The 23,494-nt window shown below is 37.2% G+C and overlaps 3 protein-coding genes across 3 annotated transcripts in view; 2 read left to right on the top strand and 1 right to left on the bottom strand.

The window, feature by feature from the left end:
- The window catches only part of LOC306846977 (solute carrier family 22 member 13-like), a gene marked incomplete at its 5' end in the record, with an annotated part of 14,057 nt that extends 12,635 nt beyond the window's left edge, over positions 1-1,422 (bottom strand). Inside the window, 2 exons of the mRNA XM_079380707.1 lie at positions 152-255; positions 1,084-1,422. Coding sequence (XP_079236833.1) covers positions 152-255; positions 1,084-1,422 — 443 coding nt within the window. The remainder of the gene's footprint in view (positions 1-151; positions 256-1,083) is intronic.
- Positions 1,423-3,806: 2,384 nt separating this feature from the next.
- Positions 3,807-7,212, top strand: LOC306847120 (proteasome subunit beta type-4-like). Its single transcript, XM_079380905.1, has 7 exons — positions 3,807-3,944; positions 4,520-4,726; positions 4,815-4,961; positions 5,860-5,941; positions 6,040-6,156; positions 6,279-6,367; positions 7,060-7,212. Exons 1-7 carry the CDS (start codon positions 3,820-3,822, stop codon positions 7,070-7,072), a joined length of 780 nt encoding a protein of 259 aa, XP_079237031.1. The 5' UTR covers positions 3,807-3,819; the 3' UTR covers positions 7,073-7,212.
- A 12,600-nt stretch (positions 7,213-19,812) lies between these two features.
- Positions 19,813-23,297, top strand: LOC306847050 (retinol dehydrogenase 12-like). The gene is made up of 7 exons (XM_079380791.1): positions 19,813-20,038; positions 20,835-20,969; positions 21,103-21,294; positions 21,395-21,556; positions 22,030-22,149; positions 22,267-22,471; positions 22,599-23,297. Exons 1-7 carry the CDS (start codon positions 19,945-19,947, stop codon positions 22,702-22,704), a joined length of 1,014 nt encoding a protein of 337 aa, XP_079236917.1. The 5' UTR covers positions 19,813-19,944; the 3' UTR covers positions 22,705-23,297.
- The last annotated feature ends 197 nt before the right edge of the window (positions 23,298-23,494 follow it).

The following is a 23,494-nucleotide window of genomic DNA, read 5'->3' as shown; positions in this document are numbered from 1 at the left end:
TTAATGCATAAAGGTTTGAATGGAAAACAGGACAAAGAAACAGATATAGAGAGCAATGAGCAGGGTTTGACCACTAGTTTCCCTCAGGTTGTTTAGGGTGAACAAAGCACACGTGTAGTGTGAGGATGCAAATGTGTGTGAGTGTACATACCTGTCTGCCATAGCTCCAAACACAACAGCTCCTACAAGCAACCCCAGCATATAGATAGAAGAACCCAGACTATTTAGACCTGCCTTGTCACACACCAGGTCCCACTGCACAAGTATAAACACAAAACCCTAGTATTAGTTGATAAAAAATAATTATTGGCATATTATTTTATTTATTTTGCACTTTTTTTCTTCCTTGCAAATTTTATATCTATATATTACCAAACAAAAGTTTGGGGTATAGGATTTATTAAAGTCCCTTATGCTCACCAAGGATGCCTTTATTTAATCAAAAGTACACTAAAAATAGTAATATAGTGAAATATTAGCTATTACAATTTAAAATAACTGATTTCTATTTCTATTAATTTATTTTAAAATGTATTTCCACAATGGCAAAGCTGAATTTTCTTCAGCGTCACATGATCCTTCAGAAATCATTCTAATATGCTGATTTGGTGCTCAATAAATATTTCTTATTATCATCAATGATGAAGAATTGCGCTGCTTAATATTTTTATAGAAACTGTTATACATTTTTTTTGTTCAGGATTCTTTGATGAATAGAAAAGAATAGCATTATTTGAAATAGAATTGTTTTATAACAGTACCTGTGTTTTGTTGTGTGTGTTGTATTTTAATGTCACTGTTGCCCAATTTCTTAATTTAGTGCATCCTTGCTCAATAAAAGTATTAATTTCTGGGGGGGTTGGGACCCCAACCTTTTGAACTGTTGTGTATAGCTTATATTTGACATTTTGTAACATTATAGATTATAGCCTAAATTTTATTTTATAATATGTCATTTTTAAACTAAGTAGACTAGTTTATTTTATTACATAGCCTACTCTTGTTAGTTTAAATTCAATTGTACCCATTAAGAGATAAAAACTTGACATTTAACTATTCTGAAGAATGCAGACCCCCGTTTACCTCAGTGACAGTGGTGCTCTGGAAGACCTCGTGGCTGTACACCCATCCTGTCTCACAAGTTGAGTGTGTACTGTGGTTCTTTCCTGAAACTGCTGTGCACGACTCCGCGTGTCCTGGCAGAAGGGAGATGCTCAGATTCACATTTGAAAGGTTGCCGACAGTTAGGGACGCGTTCTCCATCCCTGAACCCCAACAATGGTGGGGCGGCGTGGCGCCTGTGAAGACGCTCGCCATCATGTGGAATGCGAGAAAGATCTGCGGTAGACATATCCACACATACAGAAGCTTCTGATATCTCCCGAAGCCACCGATTGTGACCAGCAGCTGATCGAAATTCATTCCCGACCTTAGAAAAATAAGTCTCGAGGCAAATGAGCCTTCACACCTCCATCGAAATACAGTGACGATCAAAAATAATGTAGATTTCTGAATATATGCCAGAAATAGATTTTCAATCCATCATGTGTTTTATATCCTCAAGAAAGCGCTTGGAGATCAATAACAAATGTTTACGCAGCACGTGCCATTTTGTTGTTGTTATCGTTTGTCTACAACATCATCTTAGCATCTTATATTTGTGGTTTAAAAATACGCTCAAACAAATCCTGATCAAGAAACTAAGAAAAAAAGACAATTAAAAGCCAAAAAATGTCAAAGTGAGTTGATGTCCACTTTCCAGGCGCCTACATTTCCACGGATCAGGTCTGGTTTGACTGTACAGTTTCGCGCTCCGCTTGTTACAAAACCGTGAAACAACGAGAAAGGCTGGAGCAGAACCACATCGTCTGGAACGGATCGAGAACTGCTGCGTTGCGTTCAATCTTTGGACCAGCAATCGTGAAGAATATAAAGAATAATAAAAAGCAAACTTTAGTGTTTCTCCGCTATTGGCTGGAGTGAAAAGGCTGATTAGTTTGGAGTTTTAAGAGAAACCCGCGGCTGATGAAGTGCTGGTCTAAATGGGACGCGCGGCGCGCGTAATGAGGCTGTTGATCAAAGCTCTCTGTAAATTAGTCCCACGCGACCCACTCCTGCACTTTACACGGGAAAAACAACCTCAGGCTCCGGGTGAAAACAAGAAATGAGATATGGTGACTTGGAGAAACAAAAGCGTGCCTTCAGACAGAAAGAAGTCAGCTTTTCATTTCAAACATCAGATAATTTTGAATTGCAACCTTTAAATTAAAAAACAAAAACAACCGCTGCAACAGAACAACAAATTATTGCTATTGTTTGTGTTGTCCTCTACATGTTCATTCAGTCGTGTGAAATAAATGTAAGATGCAAGAGGGTTGTAGACATAATGTTAAGCAACATTCATCAGTTGTGAGGTAGTCAACCTTCTGACATCTGTTATTTCCACAGCAACACATCTTGGATCACATACTTCCGGTTCTTATATTTTTGTGGTAACATTTCATTTTAATGTGTACTAACAGATAAAGATATTAAATCTAAATTAATCTATTAAATAAAAGGGGATTTGATTTAGGGGTCCATATTCACATGCGATGTCAACATTTTAGGCTCAAGGTGCATAAAATGATCATCATTATCTATTATGAGGTGGCTGGATTAACAAAATGAAATGTTTAGCATCTGTATCCAATTAACTTTTAGTTGTTAGTCTTGCCAATGACTCCCGAGGTTCGATACAGTGTTTATTCAGCTGCTAAAACAAATGGCCTTCACTTTCTGATGTGAATGGAATTTAGCGGGAATGTGTCCTGCATGGTGGGCTTGTTTTTTGAGCAGGATTTTACTATTTACATGCTGTGAGGCATGGAAGGTTTCAGGCACCCCATGAACAGAAATGCCTTAAGTTAACATGATCATTCAGTGATTTTATTACATTTAATTTAGTCTCTTTTGATGTGACTTTAGAATCAGTATTTAATTAACTGTTAGTTTTAAGAAATAAATAAGATATCTTTTCAGTGTCGTTCATTGTATTATTTCTATCAACTCATCACCTCAGATCACCTCTTACCTATTGCAGGAGGGTCATGTGTTACCAGCCATATAGCAGACACATTTTCTTTTGAATATTCTCTTACTCTTTATCTACAAACTAGGCCTATAGCTGTATTTTATGAGGTCTGACCAATGAATTGAGGCTAAAGAGCTGTTCAGTCACAACAAGTTGAGAAGTATATCACAGAGAAGTCTAATTTCCTTTGGGTTTTTAGATCAGTGGCTTTGGATTTATGAGTAAAATGACATCTAAGCTAAGGAGGACAACAGTTGTTTGATTTATCATTTTTGTGGTAGTAATATAGGCTACCATAATGTTAACCAAGGACTTTACTATATAGGCTACTCAAAATAAATAAATACAATTTTCAAAATTTATAAATAGTCAGTTGTAAATTGAAGAGTGACCCTATAACTTAAAAATACCCAGGTTTTAGGTTAACACATTTAAAAAAAATGAAATGGTTCTATTTCTATTTTGAACGAATTTTTAATACTCTGCTTATTCTTCTCAGGTAGGCTAAGTAATAAGTAAAATATTTTGATAATTTTTTTTAATGATTTACATTTTTGAATAATATATTTAGCTTTACAAATGAACTACAAACACATCACTTTTGAAAGTGGCTTTGATTTCTCAACAGAACCCATCCTACATCTGAAGAAAGAACCATAGAAATGAACACAACCCAATATCCCACAATGCGTAGCGCGTATTACATGGAGCGCATAGAGGTAGCGTCATTTCCGTCAATTCTGAACATGGAGGCGAATGGACTGAAGCTGAATTTCTGGGGGAACGGACCGAAACCCGGTCAGCTTTATTCATTCCCGGGTAACAGCAGCAGTAGTGCGGCTCCAGGATGTGGACCCATCAAACACACACTGTAAGTTCATCACGACTCGTCAGTTTTGTGTTTAGCAGTCAATAAGTTTGTGCTTTCGATTTGCCTTTCTCTGCTGCATCATCATGGAGGAAAGTTGCTGTTTGCCCCGGAAAATTGTCTCCGATATATTTTGTTTTAAATATATTCGATTAGTTTTTATATACTCTGAATATAATTTATATCTCTTTCTTTCTCCACTCTTCATCTAGTGAAAAATAAGAGTTTAATGGTCCAGTGATAAGTTAGCTTGTTAGCAATAATGCTAATGAATAAGCAAATATCAAAACCAGTGTTTAATAGACTTATTTATGTACAATATATGAGGAAGTATATACAAAGTACTATATATATATATATATATATATATATATATATATGTCTTGGTATAATTGTGAACATAAATGAGACTTACACAATACAAAAATCTATACGACTAGTTAATCATTAGAAATCTGCATTTTTGATCAAATATGCAGCCTTGGTGAGCATAAAAGACTTGAAAAATCGTAGAACTCAAACCTTTGAACAGTAGTGTATGCATAATTATTAATTTGTAATGTTTCATTTTTTCTCAGCAACCCCATGGTTACGGGCACATCAGTGCTGGGTGTGAAGTTTACTGGAGGTGTGATCATTGCTGCTGACATGCTCGGCTCTTACGGCTCCCTGGCGCGCTTCCGCAACATCTCCCGACTCATGAAGGTCAACAACAGCACCATCCTGGGAGCCTCGGGAGACTATGCTGACTACCAGTACCTTAAACAGGTCATTGAGCAGATGGTGTAAGTACACACACATTTGTTTATGATTTGGTTTGAGACCTCATATCATTGCAGGTTAATAGGTAGAACCCAATCTGTTTTTGTTTAGGATTGATGAAGAGCTTCTTGGAGATGGACACAGCTACACCCCCAAAGCCATCCACTCCTGGCTCACGCGGGTCATGTACAACCGCCGCAGCAAGATGAACCCCTTGTGGAACACAGTGGTCATTGGTGGATTTTACAATGGAGAGAGGTGGGATAGTATCCAGACAACTAAATGAAACATTAAAATGAAAATCAACATTAAACAAAATATATATATATATATATATATTTTTTTTTTCTGTAATTGAAGTGAAACAGAGAGGGAGAGAGAGACTTGATTTTATCTAATGGGAATCACCCTCAAATAACAGGCTGAAAAATAAAGAGATATTGGTGACTAAGTTTGTTAAGAGGTGAATTTACAATGCGCAAATTATTACAATTTGATCAAACATTATAAAGAGCATTATTTTCCTTTGATTTACTGTTACAGTGTAATTTTAAAGTCAAATTTATTTGCTTTTTTACAATACACATTTTGTTTCATGGCGTTAATGTTTATAATTATAATCTAATATCTTCATGTCTAATAGTCACATTTAGCAGATTAGAGCTGGGTGATACTGTAGTTTACATTTTGCTATATAATAACTACAATGTACATAGAGCTGGGTGGTCATATTGTTCAATTTTGTGATGGAAAAAAAAACAGGCAGTTGATTTTTGCTCTATACTATAGTATGTATCGCTTTACATGAGTGTATTGTATTTATTTTACTTTATTTACAGGATGTTTATATTTTTGACAATATAACATTTAAACAGTTGATTTTCTATATTGTGTAGCACTTACCATAAGTGTACTGTATGTATCTATGTATATACTTATAGTAGTTGTATAATTCATTATTATTTGTTTGTTGCATAATTTCAGTTATTCACCCGTTTAATTGTTTGTTCGGTTTACAACAATTACTATTCGGTGATGTGTATCACTGACAATTATATCAAAAATAAGGTCAGTTTTGTGACCCAATGATGTCTTGGAGTTGTCTGCTGTTATTTAATTTTAATTGAACACAGTTCTTTTGTGTCACTCTCCCAAGCTTTCTTGGTTATGTGGACAAGTTAGGAGTTGCATATGAAGCTCCAACAGTAGCAACAGGATTTGGTGCTTATTTGGCTCAGGTAAGGTTTTGTTTTTTGTTCATCAGATAATCTTGCTTTTAAAATAGAGTTAAAACCCTTGTTATATGAACTCATCATATGCGCTTGTGTTTTTGCAGCCCTTGATGAGGGAGGTGACGGAGAACAAGGTAGAAATCACAAAGGATGAGGCACGAGCACTGATAGAGCGATGCCTGAAAGTTCTGTACTACCGTGATGCCCGCTCTTACAACAGGGTAAGGCATGCTTTTTCTTTTTTTTGTCCTTCATGAAAAGATCCTTATCTCAGGTGCAACATTTCATTTTAAATGTGTTTCAAGAAACAGAAAATAATACATTTTCTTGGTACTTTCTGTAGCATGAAATCGCCATTGTAACAGCTGAAGGCGTTGAGATTATAGGACCACTGTCATCTGAAACAAACTGGGACATTGCTCATCTGGTCAGGTAGGCGGAAATTCATGATTCAACTAAATATTTTCTCACCATTTATGGTTTAATAGACATTTTATGGGATTAGTATAATATACATTTCTGTTTGGAAACGTTGGGTTGGTAAGACTTTTTATTTTATTTTATTGAAAGTGCAAGTGTACAAGATTTTTATTGAAAATTACAGTAAAAACGGTAATATTGTGAAATATTTTTTACAATTTTAGTTTTTCTATTTTTCATATTTAAAAATGTTATCTATTCCTGTGATGGCAAAGCTGAATTTTCAGCAGTCATTACACCAGTCTTCAGTGTCACATGATCCTTAAGAAATCATTCTAATATAATGATTTGGCACTCAAGAAACCTTTCTTATTATGATCAATGTTGAAAACATTTATGCTGATTAATATTTTTGTGGAAACCGTCATATTTTTCAGGATAATTTGATGAATCTAAAGTTCATAAGAACATTATAAATGCCTTTTACTGTCACTTTCAGTTCAATTTAATTTAATGTGTCCTTGCTCAACAGAAGTATTTAAAAAATAAAATAAAATTCCTGACCTCAAACCTTTTGAATGGTTATGTATTTAGGGCTGTGCAAGGTTGTAGGATGTACAGTGCAGTGCATAGTTAAATTTAGTTAAATCATGATTGCCGATTCATTGTATTGACCTACTAACTTCTGTTTGTTTTTATTGCAGTGGTTTTGAATGAGTCTTGTTCTGCTGCCCCTGTTTTGCCACATCATCTTTGGACATGCTCTTAGCACCACCAGATTATTATTGTATTGTCAAGACTACAGTTAGAATTGTTTCTTGCTCTTTTGTTATACATAAATAAACTTCATAAAATTGTTTGCCATGTGCTCATTGTTCCTCTTCTATAATTGGTCAGTAGATCAAACATTCAATGCGAAATTAATTTGTGATATATTCTGCTTTCACCAACATGTTAAGTAACTGGCTAACATAGATGAGATTTTTCCAAATTTGCAAACATTACTTGCAGCGGTGTCAAATTACAATCCAGACAGTAATGTTTTGCATCATATGCAACACGGTAGTTTTCCACCAGGGGTGTTGATAAATGAATGGAGTTAAATTATTGACAGTTAATTTACAACTTGTAAATTGGGGTTTTTCCCCAAAAAAAATCTATGTAACAATGATTTGTATAGGAAATGTGTAATTTAATGATATCTACATAGGTTTTGCAAACATAAAAATATATCACTAAGATTTTATTTTGTGGTGGGCCCAATGAAAACGCAAAGTAAAAATCCCCTGAAATACTGGTTCAACTATGCCAGCATAAAAAAAAAAAAAATCCCCAAATCCCTAGTGAGGAAAAAAAAAAAGGTTTCAGTGAATGTCACATTCTACCACATTAAGACAACACATGATTATTCTTAAAGGAAAAACACACTGCTTGCATACCTAAAAGTGTTTATTCATTATGTAATCAAGTATAAACCTAAATACAGTAGGTAGTGATATAAAATGATTTCTATTTACATTTATGCACATTATGATAGAGATCAAACCTGATGAAAAGGCAAACAGTGATTACCACAATGTGTGACACGTTGCACATTTGTAAATCAATGAACAACAGAAGACATGACTGTGCAGGACTTCACACTAGGGATCTATAGCACCCATTAATGCAACAAATATTTACACATGCTAGCAAGAACCTGCATTTACATGACTCATTTACATAGACACTTCAGTTGAGTAGTTCATTTTATTCTCAAAACATGAAATCTTGGTGGAATGCGGCACACAAAACACCTGCAGATTTCAGAAATGTTCTTGACCTGTAGAGCCAACAATGCAAACTTAATGATCTATCATTTCTGAATCCTCAAAACCATGGAAAGACTCCACATCGCTGTCCTTCTCAAAAAGCTTTCTTAACGCAAGCATGCTCGACTGTGGAGAGGACCAAGATTCTGCAGAAACGATACTGGAAGTCTCAGCTTTCTGCTCCTCAACTTTGTCTCCTTGCAATTTTCTGACAAGCAGAGCTTCAGTAAGACTTCGCACCAGCTCAGAGGGTTCCTCAGATGTCGCCTCTGGGTTTGTGCTCAAAACCTGATCAAAAGAGCGAAAAAGTAGTTTGGGCTCTGCTATAAGGACATCCAGTACCTCGATAAGCCAGCGAGACAGCAGAAGGGCAAGGTCAGCTGGTTTGGCTCCAACCAGTTCTTGTGGTGCTTTTGTCACATGCTCGCTCCAGCGAGCCTGCATAAACTCGCGTAACACCGGCCCCATACAGGCTTCAAGGGGCTGTAGACGGCGAGAGCAACTGCGTGGGATCAAGCCTGGTAGAGTATTAACACTGTTGAGCGTCACCAAGAATTCATTGGACATGTGGCCTTTGTATGTGTCCATCATCAGCAATCCTTTGCCTCCAGAACTAGGGTTGATGTGCCGACACCACACTTTGTCCAACCAAAGCTGAAGTCTTTCTTCATCTGTGAACCCTTCTGGTCTAGCCTCCAGGATGAAGAAGTCTGGCAATGAACTTGCATCCTCCTTGAGAGGTTTGCCTCTAAGGAAAACCATGGTAGATAATGTGGTCCCATCAGCCAGGGCTGTGACCACAACATCTATGAGTGGATCTGTGGTGCCCATTAACTTAAAAGCAGACAACATGGACGACGAATCCGCAGAGGCTTCATTCAGCTGCTCCATATCTAGAAAGATGGAAAGCTCATCCATGGCTCCAATAGAAGACAACCTAAAGGATTCTGAGGTCACTTGCTTTTTTAGAAAGCTGCTGAAGGAGCTCTCAAGCTCCTGGGATTTATACGGTAGCAACTTGCTGGATGTGGCAAATGCCTGCACGCCCAGATCGTAGTGTAGCAAGAAATCAACCATCGAGTTGTAAGAGAGATCTTGCGCACCATGACTGCTCATGAACCCGAACAGGTTAGATTCATCGATAGGCAGTTGTTGCTCACGTTGGCATAGCACCCATTCGACTAAGCTATCAGCCACCTGTGATGTCAAACCTTCTCGGCTTCTCGAGGGATCAAGCTGAAGCTGCCGTTTCAGAAGCAATGACTGGACTTCTTCCGGTGGAGTGTCAAAGTGATTGGCGGCCTGGGGGACTCCGCAGCAGAGGGCGTACATTACGATTTTCAGCTGTGCCATGGTAAATGAGTTTTCTGCTGTATGTTCTGTATCAACTTCGGAAAGCCCTCCATTCAAAGTTGGCTTCAAAGCATCTGGATTGGCTTCACATTTTTTGTCTGGGCCAGCACTTGGTTCAATAGGCTGAACCAGAATGGGAAGTGACGGTGTGCAAGCGAGGCTAGCAGGGAGCGTTATTGTGTAGCTGGGTCGGGGAAGGGGGTTGGAGGAGAGAGGAAATGAGCTCCCGTCCACTTGCAAAGTTAAAAATTTCCAGTTTTTGGGTCTCTGACCTCCTCGAAGAAGGTCCGTTGGGATGAAGACAAATCTATAATGACAGTTATTCAATTCAAGTTACCTCTTCTGCTAAACTGAAAGTTAAATGTCTAGCATCATCAATTCCATTGATTTTCATTACATGGGCAAAAAAACCGGAGATGTATTTCAGAAAATCTTCTTGTGTAAAGGCTTTCGCACTGCATAGTTCTAGGAACTAGCCAGCATGGTGGTTCCTAGAGAACCAATTTCTCCCTCAGACCGAACTCAGAAGTATCCAACAGTGACGTCTTTATTCGTGCCATTTACAAACGCCACCAACCAGTGAATGGAGTATGCGGTGATTGGAGCGGTTTTTGTTGTGTCGTGGGTTTTGTGATAAGGAAGATGGAATAAAAACGCACTAACAAATCTGACTAAATCTCCTAACAACTTGCATTGTTACATATCATCGAGGCTGAGAAAAGAATACAACGCTGGAGACAACAGGTGGCTAAATGCCATTGTCGCTGTTTTCCATGTTCATGGAGTAAATATTTTTATACAGCTTTTTAAAAATGCCGGGTAGCCGGTTTTTTGTATGCGTTTGACCAATCAGCGCACACTTACGTCACTGATAGTTCCTATAGAACTCTTTTAGACCCTACTCTGAAGTAGGAGCTAAATTAGTTCCCCCAAATAGAGTTACTAGAACTAAATACGTTCCTAGTTCCTGCGGTGCAAACATGCCAAAAAGCGGGTACTTCCGCCAATAGTTCTAGGAACTATGAAAAAGTTCTTCTGGTGTGAAAGCCCCTTATTTCTTCAGAAGTCATACAGGTTTGAAATAACATGAGGGATGGTAAATGATGACAGAATCATTTTTATGTGAACTATCCTTTTCAAACAAATTGAAATCAACATACCTTTTATAGCCACGTGAAAATCCTTCTGAAACAAGGAATATTATCAATAACTTATGATTGTGTATCATTATAAAAAGCAGTTTTCTTTGTCAATTTGTTTTTAAATAGAAATAACCAGCTCACCCCGTATGGTGCAATGGCTTGCTTGATGTTTAGGACAATCAGCAAGATGTTTGGCCATCAAATCTCCAACCTGAGTTTTGTATCTACATGTGGTACAGCTTAACCGTCCCTTCCTGCAAACATTTTAATTATCCTTATTGACAATTCAAGTAACATTACAAGCATACTAAAAGAAGAGAAAAAAAAATCATATCTTACTTTGGGCAGGGTTTGTATAGGGCAATATATTTTTTAGTGCTTTTGCGAGGAACATGTACACCGATCATGTGATTGGCATATGCTCTGGAACAGCAGGTGTTGTATCGGCAGAGGGAACAGCTCACATAGGTAGGGAAATGGTTGGAAAAATACGGAATATCATAGTTGCATTCCATGCAGAAGTGTTTTTCCGTTGGCTTACTGGAAGAACAAGATGATGACCATTTGTCAGAAGATAAATCTATATAAATATCTTTACGAAAGTCTGCTCTGTATTTTGTTTTGAAACACTTACCACTGACTCTGAAACTTGACCATTAGCTCCACCATGCTTTCCACTGGTTTTTTCTTCATGGGAATGACTTTATTGGTGACATTTGGAGATGCTACAAGTGTTGATGTGGTGTTTGAGGGAGTCTTCAGTGGAGGTGCTACTAAATTATCTCTGTTGTCAGTACTGTCAGCATAAGCTCGGATGGTTACCTGAAACAGACATTGAAAATGGTAATGCTATCAAACAAGCAGTTAATAAGCAATAAATCAGAAGCAGTATTAACATTAAGTGGCATGGCATCTGTGACTAGGAGTTAAAAACATAAAAACTAACCCTAGTGCCATGCACAAGACCCTCCAATTGCTTGGGCTTGACAAAGGTCCTGTGAAACTTTTGTCTGTGTTGCCACTCATCCTTCTCACGGATGAACTGAAGTCTGCATCTGTCACAGTGCCTCGCTGTTTTTTTCTGGATGCACAAACACATACCTTAACAGGATCTTTCTGACACATCAGCCAATATTAACATTCATAAGAAAATTATCTCATATCAACAATCAATAAATCAGCATTCAATATATGATATTCCTAAGTCTAATCATTGTAAAGCATTCGTTTAGGATCTGAAAAGTCTTTCCATATTAATAATGACTAAATATCTCAACACTTCTGATCTATAATAAAAGCCTGTTGTAGTGCTAAGCACTTTCATTACCTGATGTCTAGTGAAGTGCATTTGGAAGCCGCCGCAAGACCTAAATACTTTTAAGCAAAAGGGACACAATAAGATGCAGGTGTTCTTGTGCTGCTCTGCGAAGTGGTTTATGACATCTTCATAGAAAGAGGAGCGGAACTCACACACCTGAGGTACACAAGAGTAATTGATTTACACAAACATTTTCAAGACTAAACAGTTGTTGCTGAGAGGAAAGACAAAGCCCGATTACACAAAATCAGTCACCTGACACATGTAGGGCATCTCGCCAGGTTTGTGCGCATGTTTCATGTGGTTCAGAAAGAGAGGTTCGTTCTCAAAGGACCACTCACAGATCTTGCACACTTCTGTATAACAGAATAAGATGTTAAAAGTTGACACTAAATTACCTGCAGTCAAATATTAATAACTGTAATGCTTCAAAACCTAGTTCTCAAACATATTCAAATATTTTGAGGACATATTCTAGGAGTATAGACTCACTTGAGGACTCTGCTTTGTTATGGACTGTCTCAACATGGCACTGCAGACAGAAAGGTGTCGAGAAGTTTCTGTGGCAGTGCTGGCACATAGTATGATAGTCTACTTCCCCTGTTTGGCGCTCCAACTCCATGTGATGTTTTGTGTGGTTCATCAGCCTTTAAAATGAGGGTTGAAGGATGAAAAATCTATCGATACCAACAACTCCCCTCAAAAAAAAGACAATCTAAAAAACCAACTTACTTGATGTTGCCCTTCACCTTCTTGTCACAGAGCTGGCATTTCATCATGACAGGCTCTGCATTGGGTCTTACTGGTGCAGGCTGGCCAGGGTGCTGCCCATAAAAGAAATCTTCAACTAACATGATCATTCTGCCCTGCTCATCAAAATCCCCAGAGCGAGGACTAGGCGTTCCTTCAGGTATCTCAGAAGTGGTGACGTGTTTGAGAGACATTTCTGAGGATGTGGAGAAGGAAATTGGAGTCTTGGATGTGGAGGGTTTTGAGTGGGTTTTGTCACTCGGGCGCTTGATCCTTTTTCTAGCTTGGGCTGTCAAGTCCCGGACGCTCTTGATAAGCTCTTGATTACATTGCTGGAAAATGGGGAACAAGATAAATGAACATGAGTAAAGACCTCAGCGAAAGGTTTAAATGACCACCATAGCAGAGGTTCTAAACCAAAAATATGAATTAAAAAAAAAAATTAATAAAAACTTACACAGTAGTATCCACGGAGGGACTGAATCTTTTGGTAAAAGGCTTTGCAGCGAATACAGAATTTTGATGAATTGAATCCTCTCTTCAAAGCTGTAACACAAAGATACTACTCTCAATTCCTTCTCAAAGACCTCTTCATAGGATAGTTCGCACAAAAATAAAAAATTATGTCATCATTATCTCTACAAATCCATATGACATCTGGTCGTCATCATCAAAATGGAAATTAAGATTTTTTAAACATGCAAACCTGAGAGACTCCTGTACCTCCATAGAATATCCACTGAAATTTTACACTTTAAAAAGTTAATAAAGAGATCGTAAAAGAAATCTTCTGAAAAGACAATCTCTTTATATAATATATAATGATTCTCTTTTATTGGCAAGTAGAAGCTCAAACATGCTTGATTGACATGCGAGAACCAATGAGCTTTATTTTTGCATGGCAAAGTATGGAAGAGCCAAAAGCCTAAATTAAGTAAAGCTCAACTCGTATGGATTCAGTTCATTCAAATGATGACAAATTTCATTTTTGGTTGAACAATCCACTTAAACGCCTAAAAGATGTCAATCGGTAATATTTAATCAATAAACTGTCCACATTTAAAACAATAACAACACTCAATATTGCAACTAAAAATGAGATCTGAAAATTCTGTTTTATCAGAAAAAGGTCCTGACCGTTAGATGCTGTGGCAGGAGCAGGTTTTGTGACCTGAAAAAGCCCACCAGACAGGAGCGGGGCTGGAGCTCTGTTTGTTATATTGTTTTGGATGGTGACGGCTTTGTTTGGCTGCACTAATGAACTCACTACTTGACCAGCAGCTGCAGATGCTCCGGTAAACTTTGTAAACTTTATTACTTTTATTGTTGCTCCTAATAAAATAAAATAAACATGGGGTAAGTCATCTAAAATGTTTAAATTGTAAAATTTGAAGTATAAACTGCATAAATTGTCACCTGGATTTGTGGCTGGTAGGACATTGGAGGGTGTCATGTTTAGAGTGGTCACTCCAGGGGCTGCTGAAGTGATGCTTTGTAAATTTGAGGGGTTGCTGATGGTCAAAGTAACTGGGATCTGCAATGTAGGGATTTTTCCAGGGGTTGTTTGCTGTACTGAACTTGCTGGGGTAACCATCCGAGGAGCAATTAACTGTGGTGTCTGAGCTGAAGAGGACAAAGTATTTCAGCAAAATGAGTACTGTTTTTGGGCAGCAGAGGAATAAAAAAATGAAAATTAATTGCCTGGCAACAGATTTCTGGAATACTGTAGACCAGTGCTTCCCAAACCTGTCCTAGAGGCCCCCCTGCCCTGCACCTTTTGTTTGTCTCCCTTATCGAACACTCATCAACTCGTTAGTAGAGACTGCAAGAACTAAATTGTGTGTGTCTGATTAGGGAGACATACAAAATGTGCAGGGCAGGGGGTCCTCCAGGACAGGTTTGGGGAGCACTGCTGTAGACTCTTGAACACTTTACATAATAAGTCTAAAGCAAGAACATTCACACTGGTTGTAGAATGTTGACTGGGTGCTGAAATGTGGCCTTTGCAGATGAATGTAAGAGAGGAGTGTGGTTTAGGTCAGGAAAACGTCACTAGAGAAATGTGTAATTTTTATTATTAAACATTGAGGTCAAAAGAATTAAAGGTGGGGTATGTAATTTTTAAAAACGTTTTAGAAAACTCAGTCGGGGCAGAGTCCCAAAACAAACTTGTAGCCAATCAGCAGTAAGGGGCGTGTCTACTCATGATATGGAGGAGAGAGCGTTCAGTGAACAGCCGAGCTGAGCAACAAAAAGACAGATGGCGGATAAAAAACAAAAGAGTAAAACATCTGCGGAACGATAAGGCAAGAAGTAGGACCCGCTGGAGAGAACTCAAGGAGCGGAAGGCCTGCGATCGAACGCAGAGGCTGCTTTGTTTCTTCCCGATAGGTGAGTAACACTGTGTCTACACCGGACGCGCCGCAACGCAACAGCTTAAGTCTGCCTACACTGGACACGTGTATTTCAGGCGAGAATGCAGTTGTGTAAAACTCAAATCTGCGGTTTATTTATAAAAACAGCGCCTATTTGAAAATGTGCTTCGCCGATTTCAGAGCCGTGAGCTCCATGCGATCACTCAGTGCTCATGTATCCCGAAGAGAAGAACATAACCTAGGCCAGTCCGTCTGACATTTGTCGCTGGCTCTGATGTCTCTGTAGTGGATAAACATAAGATATAATTCGTTTTGGGTAAATCTAACAGGTAATCTTTGGTCTTTATTCTATTAATATGTTCAAATGAAAATGAAAACAGGCAATGTTTGATATAATATTTAGTTTCATTGTAATGTATGTACATTCCCTGAACTACATTTCTGCGGCTATTAATATGTTTAAATGAAAACGAAAAGAGGCAGTGGTGTTTGATACATTTCATCTGTAAATACAGTGAGGAAGATTGCAGCAGCCAAGGCGGGCTGACTTACGTTATCAAGTACGCTGCTCTTTGCAGAATTACCGGACTTGCATCGTTCCGTCCGTGGAAGTTCACACCCCCGAGTCTAACTCGTAAAGTCCGAACTACCGAGGATGCAAGTCCGAAATTTGCATACTTGGTATTGAGAAACGTACACAGACCTAAGCTTAAGTCACCAGAATATTTGCCTAATCTTCTCGGTACTTTAGACTGCGATGGAAACATAGACAGCAACAGGTCTCGGGGGAAAATACGTTTCTGGGACATATTGTTCCAGGTAATTTCGGTGGAAAAGTGGCTTATGTTTCACAGAACTAATCGTTGCCTGGGTTGCGTAGGCTACATATATGTGGGGCGGATCTATCAAAATAGGGGTGAGACCCTTTTGGGGTAGGGGGGGTTTGTTTTGGTGATTTCAAATATCAACATTGGCTTCCAGAAATCGCTTACCCAGCCTTTAAACATATGCATGGATGAATTGTTCACCATATGATATATAACATTTAAATGTTCATTTCATGCCATCTTTAAAGACAGCAATGCATCCCGCAAAATGTGTCTGAAAGTAACTGTGAAATGAAATCACTGGTTTGGATTAAGACTTACCAGAAGACAGAAAACGAATTGGTTGTCCATTCAAAAGGTAACCAAGTGATGTTCCCAAACTCATTGAACCTGCCAAAGGCTGCCCTGGATTAGGCTAAAGCAGATGACATCATTTAAATACAAAATGTCTAGTTTCAATATGTAAACAGAAGGTTACATGCCTTATTGACAGTAAAACAGAAAACTCAAACCTGTGCACTGATGAAGATAGTTTGGCCACCTGCAGCTGGTTGGGCAGCATTAGGCAGTAATGTAACAGCAGGAGCTAGAGGTAAAAACAAAACACTTGGTTGTTTCTTTCCACACTGAAGCCCCACAGCTATTCTTTTTACAGTGCATTTTCAATGTTTCTAATCACAAACTAATGACCAGTAGGTGTCAGTACATGGAAAGGAAGTTTCCGGGCTTTGGAATATTTTTTAGAAGCATGCTTGTTTTCTTCTTACCAGACGCCAAAGGCACAGCTTGATTTGTGAGGTCAGTAGTAGTTGATGTTGGTTCATTGGTGCCATCAGACTGTATTGGTATCAGTGTACTATTGCCACTTGGGACAACAGTAACTAAGGAAATGAACAAATAAAAGGCATTACACGAATTTTCTGAATATATGATTAAATTATATTCATAAAATACTTCAAAGCCTTCTAGACAGCATGCATTTTAACAATACATTATAAAGAGTGGCTTTTACTTACTGCAAAAAAAAAAAAAAAAAACTTAGTTACCTTTGTTATATATCTGGTCCCTGTTTTCTGTAAAACTCTGGCATGGCTCTAGATCATCTTCATCACATTGCATGTAAAGGTCTGATTCTGCCATGTTTCTGTAAACAAAGAAGGATGTGTATACAGTATCATCACTCTGTCAATAAGACTAATAATGTTTGTGGCTGAACATATAATAATCTATTTGACAACTATAAAGTGACAATAATAATAATAATAATAATAAGAAGAAGAAGAATTATTATTACTATTATTGTTATCGTTAATAAAAAAGCCAACATGACAATAATCCTTTTGTACAGCGTCTAATCATAATCTAATTCTTATATACCTATTTTTTATTATATAATAACTTATTTTGTAGAAATAATAAGTTATTACTAAAAAACAGCAAACGTATTAATGTTATAGTGGAAAGCTGTGGAAATGTGCCTGTAAATATTGATTATTTTAGTCGGCAGTGTTTGTTTTGTGGCTGTTCAACTCAAAGTTATCAATAATTTAAATATTTGTTTACTTTCTGTCATACTTTAGCAGAAAGTGGCATGGATCAGCCGCTAAACCGATTTCTTGATTCAGTATCTGTCATAATAAACACGAGTCTCTTTAACAGACGCACGCTCGCGATCCTACCGTAGAGCGCGCGCGCGCGAGGCTAGCGTTAGCACACTCTGCTAACTGCACTCATGCGCGACCCCGTGCAACTGTGAATGCATAGCTACAGGGGTTAGCATTTACCCTACTGAACAACTTTTAACAACTTCTTTACAAACACCGACGCTGTGCTTCCAGAGAGAAGAAGGGAGACTCTTACCTCGTGCACAGTTTGCATGTGTGCAAGATATTATGCAAATTTACTATGCGTTATTTCCTTTAATTCTTCGCGGGCTTTGCCATGATGGAAAAACAATGATCCCTTTTCAGCAGAAGTTTTTCCCCTCTAAGCTCGCGGTGGTAGGCGAAACATTTAAAAACGTCACTTCCAGGAGCGTTTCCCTGCACACTGATTGGTTGCGATATTTGTGAGAAAGGCGGGTCTGTCGTGATTATGCATTATTTAATAATAAAAAAAGGAAATTAAATAGTTAATGTTCATGTTAGCGAAGAGTCATTGTTACAGTGCACGCATAAAATGATATGAAAATGTGCCTGGAGTATCACTTCCAATAATAAACAATAACGTTATAATGTCGTTTTATCGAAGCTAATTACAATTTACAGTATATATTGTCATTACGCATTATGTTTTCACATTTTTCAACATTTGTCGTGCTTCACTGATTTACTTATTTGACAACATCAGTGTTTATCTGCACTAAACACATGCAATAGCTTAGCCGGCTAAGTGTAGGCTATGATGACCACAACGACACAAACTCACGACTCGATCATCGAAAGGAAAACGTTGCCTTTTTTAGTCACTGTATGCTAGTCTCGCGCCATAACTAATAGCTCCCGCATAATCGTTTTCTTTTCATAATAGGCTTCACTCTCTGCTTCACTAATACTAAGATGGCGCCTGATGTTTAGAAGTCAGGAATGCATTACTGACATCAGATATTAAATGGTTCTATCCGAACATTCCTCGAATGAAACACCTTTCATATTAAAACGAGTATGTTTCTCCAACAACACCAACACAGTTTTGTTCACTTATAACGTTTATAAGCAGGAAACAAGCCCCTCAGTCGTTCAGTTAAAACCAAGAACAGAATTTGGATTTCAGAGCAATGGCTTCCCCTGTTTTCTTTCCCATTTCTTATTAGGATGATGGTTTAAATTTCAAAACAACTTAAGACCTGTTTTGTTCAAAATGCATACCTTAAAACCTTAGGCTTGAAGTAGCTGTGTCATAAAAGTATGTGACAATTTGTTAGCGCTTTGTTTTAAAGCTAAAGCCTATATTATGTTCACAAAGTTAATTATGGGCATCTATGGTTCCATGGATCTATGGTTCGTTTATCATCCATGGAACCTTTCCATTGCAAAAAAGGTTCTTTAGTGTAAAAGTGTTATTAAATGTTCTTCACATGAAGAAAAATGGTTTTAAGATTGGTTCACTAAGGTTCTTTAGGGAATCCAAAATGTTTTTTGTGGCAACTCGGCAAAAAAAACCTTTTGAAACTTTTATTTGTGAGACCAAGTGTGGAAAAAATGTCTCTTGTACTAATTTAAACCACAGGCCATTTTTTTTGCACATAAATCAAAAACGCTCTTAAAACCCATAGGAAAGTTGTAGGGAAAGAATGTCAAATTAGCCTATTTTGCAATAGTCACTGGATAAACTGCAACCTTTTTTAGCCTGGGACTCAATCAAAAAAAAGAAAAAAAGAAAGTAGGTCATATTCAAGTGCATGTGTCTTGTATACAAACTCATATGGTTATAACAATAGATTAAGATGTAATAAGAAAGTGCATTTTAAAATATATGCATCCCTGACTTATTCATTTTTGTCTAATTTGTCATATCCAAACATTCCCATATTTCTGATCTTGGCAGCTATAATAAAATCATCAAAATAGTGCCAAACCAATGAATAAGGCCATAGGAGGGAAGGCCACATGACCCATACAATATACCCAAAAAGCTTTTATAGCTTAAAAGAATCAGGAGCTGTTTTCAAATACACTAGACTGCACAAATAAAGTAAATCTTAAATCCAAAACACTTTTTTTTGCATCTAACAAAAATCTGTTACTGTTTTCTGTTTTAAAAGCAGAAATTGTTTAGATCACTGTTTTTGCTATTCACATTTCTGTCTGAGCATAAGCCATGGAATCTAACATGATCTTGACTTAATCTTCTTATAAAACCTTAAACCCCGCCTTAAATGCAGTGTGCTTAGATGTGTTAGCTGGCACTGAGCTTGACAGTGGCCGTGCAGATTTTTGTAAGCAAAGAAAAGAGTTACTGTACGACAGAAAATAAAATGAAAGCAGAGCTGACAGCACATCACAGCAGATGACATGTATCCCTCTATTCAAGTAACTCAACTGTGGGAGGAACTGAAGTCAAATCGCCTCACCAAATACGGCACAGTAACTGCGGTCACAGCTATTAGTAAGTTAAGTAATGTTATTTCCTCTTATTCTAACTGTTGGTGGGCTAAAATAAAATTTCAGTAAGTTATAAACTAATAGTTTCTTCCATATATTGTTGAATATAATAACACAGAGCTATTGTGCTGAATGTACAATGTTGTGGCTCAAAAGGTATTTAACGTAGCTTAAGGGATTTGGTAAATTTTTTGAGGAATCTAATAGAATTCAGAAGCTGTGTGATCATATTTTTTCCACCACACAATAATATCAAATCCATATATATACATATATATACATTTGAAGTGGATCAAAACCTTTCATCAAAGTTGTCCTAAAACTAAAATGTGTTCTTGTCTTAGGACAACTTTGATTAACTTTTTTGATCCACTTCAAATGTTGAGTACTGTAGATCTGGCTTGGAAAAAATCCATAAAAATCAAATCCATAAGGTCCATAATACAAAGAGCCATTTTTTAAAAATGTATTTTTCAATTTATCGCTGTAAATTTGCTGCAACCCTGCAAATCGAACAAATATCCAACTATATATGTATATATATTTGTTCGATTAGGCCAGATCTACAGTACTCAACATTTGAAGTGGATGAAAAAGTTAATCAAAGTTGTCCTAAGACAAGAACACATTTTGGTTTTAGGACAACTTTGATGAAAGGTTTTGATCCACTTCAAATGTTGACTAGTGTAAACCAAAAGGACTTTTTCATATTTTCAGAATCTGTGTAGACTACATTTAGAACATGAATTCCCTTTGACTTGAATGAAAGAATGTGGCTTATAATAGATCTTCAAAAACAGGTTTGGTTCTGCTGAGAAAATGGATTGCAGGTGGAGTTTGCCGCTGTCGTGTGCGACTGGATGGTAAGACAATCATCATTACTGGTGCCAACACTGGCATTGGAAAAGAGACGGCACGTGACTTGGCCATGAGAGGTAAACACTGTTGAAATGTTTTGTAATTTATCCTGACGTTACCACTGAAAGGTCTAGATTTTGGAGGATTTTAGGGACTTAAGGTGCACTTTGCATCATAGACTGATGGACAATAGCATCTGTTTTTTTTTAGGGGCTCGGGTTGTGATGGCTTGTCGAGATCTTTCAAAAGCAGAAAAGGCTGCGGCAGAGATTCGCAGATCTACAGGAAATGGCAACATAGTAGTTCGGCACTTAAACCTCTCATCTCTGCTCTCCGTGCGGGAGTTTGTGCATGAATACACTGCCAGTGAGGATCGACTGGATATACTTATTAACAATGCTGGTGGGATGTTTGACCTCATTATTAGTTAAGCAACAAATCACACCGTGCTTTAACCTGTATTGTTACTTTATTGCACATTTTGTGTGAACAAACCCTTTAGGAGTGATGATGTGCCCTAAAAGCATTACAGAGGATGGCTATGAAACCCAGTTTGCTGTCAATCATTTGGGCCATTTCCTCCTGACGGTTCTGCTCCTGGACGTGCTGAAGAAGTCTAGTCCTAGTCGAATTATTAATGTATCCAGTATTGCTCACAAAGGAGGTAAAACCCACCCATTAACATCTTAGCTTTACATCTTTTAGTTGCGAGGCTATCCATAAAACTTTTGTTGTATATGTGATAAACATATAATACCAGAAAATATCCATGTTTAATCTAGTGTATATCAGGAATTTTAGTTGAAATTATTAAATCATTGACGATACTGTTAAGACAGTAATTATTTTAACAATCATGGCTGATCACCAATACATGTCTGATATTAAAATTCTTTATTTGTCTAAATAAATAAAAACAATACAACCCAGTCATTTTAAATGCTAAATTTATTGAATTTAGTGAATTTTAATACTGAAAAAGGGAACTTGCGCATTACAAAAATTGTATGTACTGTACATGTGAGAAATGTATATACATTTTGAGATATGCTAAAGATTACAGTATTATGAATTAATTTTGTAAATGAGACTTTCATATTCATGCAACATATTTCAGTCTGATTACCTTTCTTGCAGGTAAGATCCACTTTGATGACCTTAACTTTAAAAAAGCACCGTATGATTCCTTGGTCAGTTACAGGCAGAGCAAACTTGCCAACCTGTTGTTTACTCGAGAATTAGCACGGAGGATTAAAGGTTTGTGCACTCATCCCCATTACATCAGTCACATTCAAACATAGAACATTCTTTAAAAACTGTTTTACAACTGAATATTGCATTAGGCTTGTTTATTCCTGCTCTGTTTTAAATCAGGGTCTGGTGTAACAGTGTACTCTCTTCACCCTGGAGTAATTCGCACTGAACTGGGACGTTACGTGCAGACGCGACACCCTCTGCTCAGCGCTATGTTGTCTTTTCCTGCTCTCTTACTGATGAAAACCCCCGGTCAAGGAGCTCAGACTTCTATTTACTGTGCGGTTGCTGAGGGGCTGGAGTCTCACAGTGGCTGCTATTTCAGGTGAGCTGTTAATATTAATAATCATAAGCTTTCACCATGATGGGTTTGTATTTAAATCTGTCTAAATATTTAACCTTTTCTAATATGTTTATTCTTGACACTGAATGACAATGATAACTGTTTACAGTGATTGTAAGCTGAAGGAACCAGCCCCTGAAGGTAAAGATGATCTCGCTGCCCTGCGATTGTGGGAAATAAGTGCAAAACTTGTTGGCTATGATGAAGAGAACTGACAACACTAAGCTCAATTCATAATACCACATGCCTATATAGGAATGCTTTGTATGCAGCTATCAACACTCAGATCATCTTTTCAATCTTTGTTGATTTTTTTTAAAATGTAAAATTTTATTTAATTGAATTTATGATTATTGATGATTAGTGGTTTAATCAACTAGAAGAAGAAGAATTTTTTTTTTAAAAAGTGCAGCGGATGCTTGTTAAATCTATGAGTGTTGTGATGTCTGATTCGTGACCGTCTCCTTTGTTGAATCTTTCAAATAAATTTGTTCATGAATCCGACTGAATTGATCTGACAATGAAAGACTCACTGAAGGAATATTTTAATGCTAGTAATGTAAAAAGTATTTCTTTTCATGATTAATATTTTTTTTTGATGAAATCATGTTATTGTAATGTTTGCAAAATAAAATTCAAAACATTTTAAAAAGTTCAGTAGCTGCTATGAAAATACTTTAAGAGAGTATGATTGCGATGTCCGAATCGTTCTTCTAGAATATTTCAAAAGAATCGTTTCAGAAATTCAACTGAATTGGTCCGAGCTCTGACTCACTGAACCAGCATTATTAAAATATTATATTAATACTATTTGTTTGTTTGTTTTATTTGACAAAATTTAAAACATAATACAAAAAAGTCCAAAAAGACTAATTCATACACATTTCAAAACTGTCGAGGATAAAATACACAAAAAACCCATTGGCTTATTTCCATTGTGGTCCTCTATATTTAAAAAAATGGATGAACAAATCATAAATGGAGTGCAATCAACATCAAGTTCAG

The sequence above is a fragment of the Barbus barbus genome (genome assembly GCF_936440315.1).
Source record: "Barbus barbus genome assembly, chromosome: 27".
Taxonomy (NCBI): Eukaryota; Metazoa; Chordata; class Actinopteri; order Cypriniformes; family Cyprinidae; genus Barbus; species Barbus barbus.
This window is presented reverse-complemented; position numbering and strand designations above follow the sequence as displayed.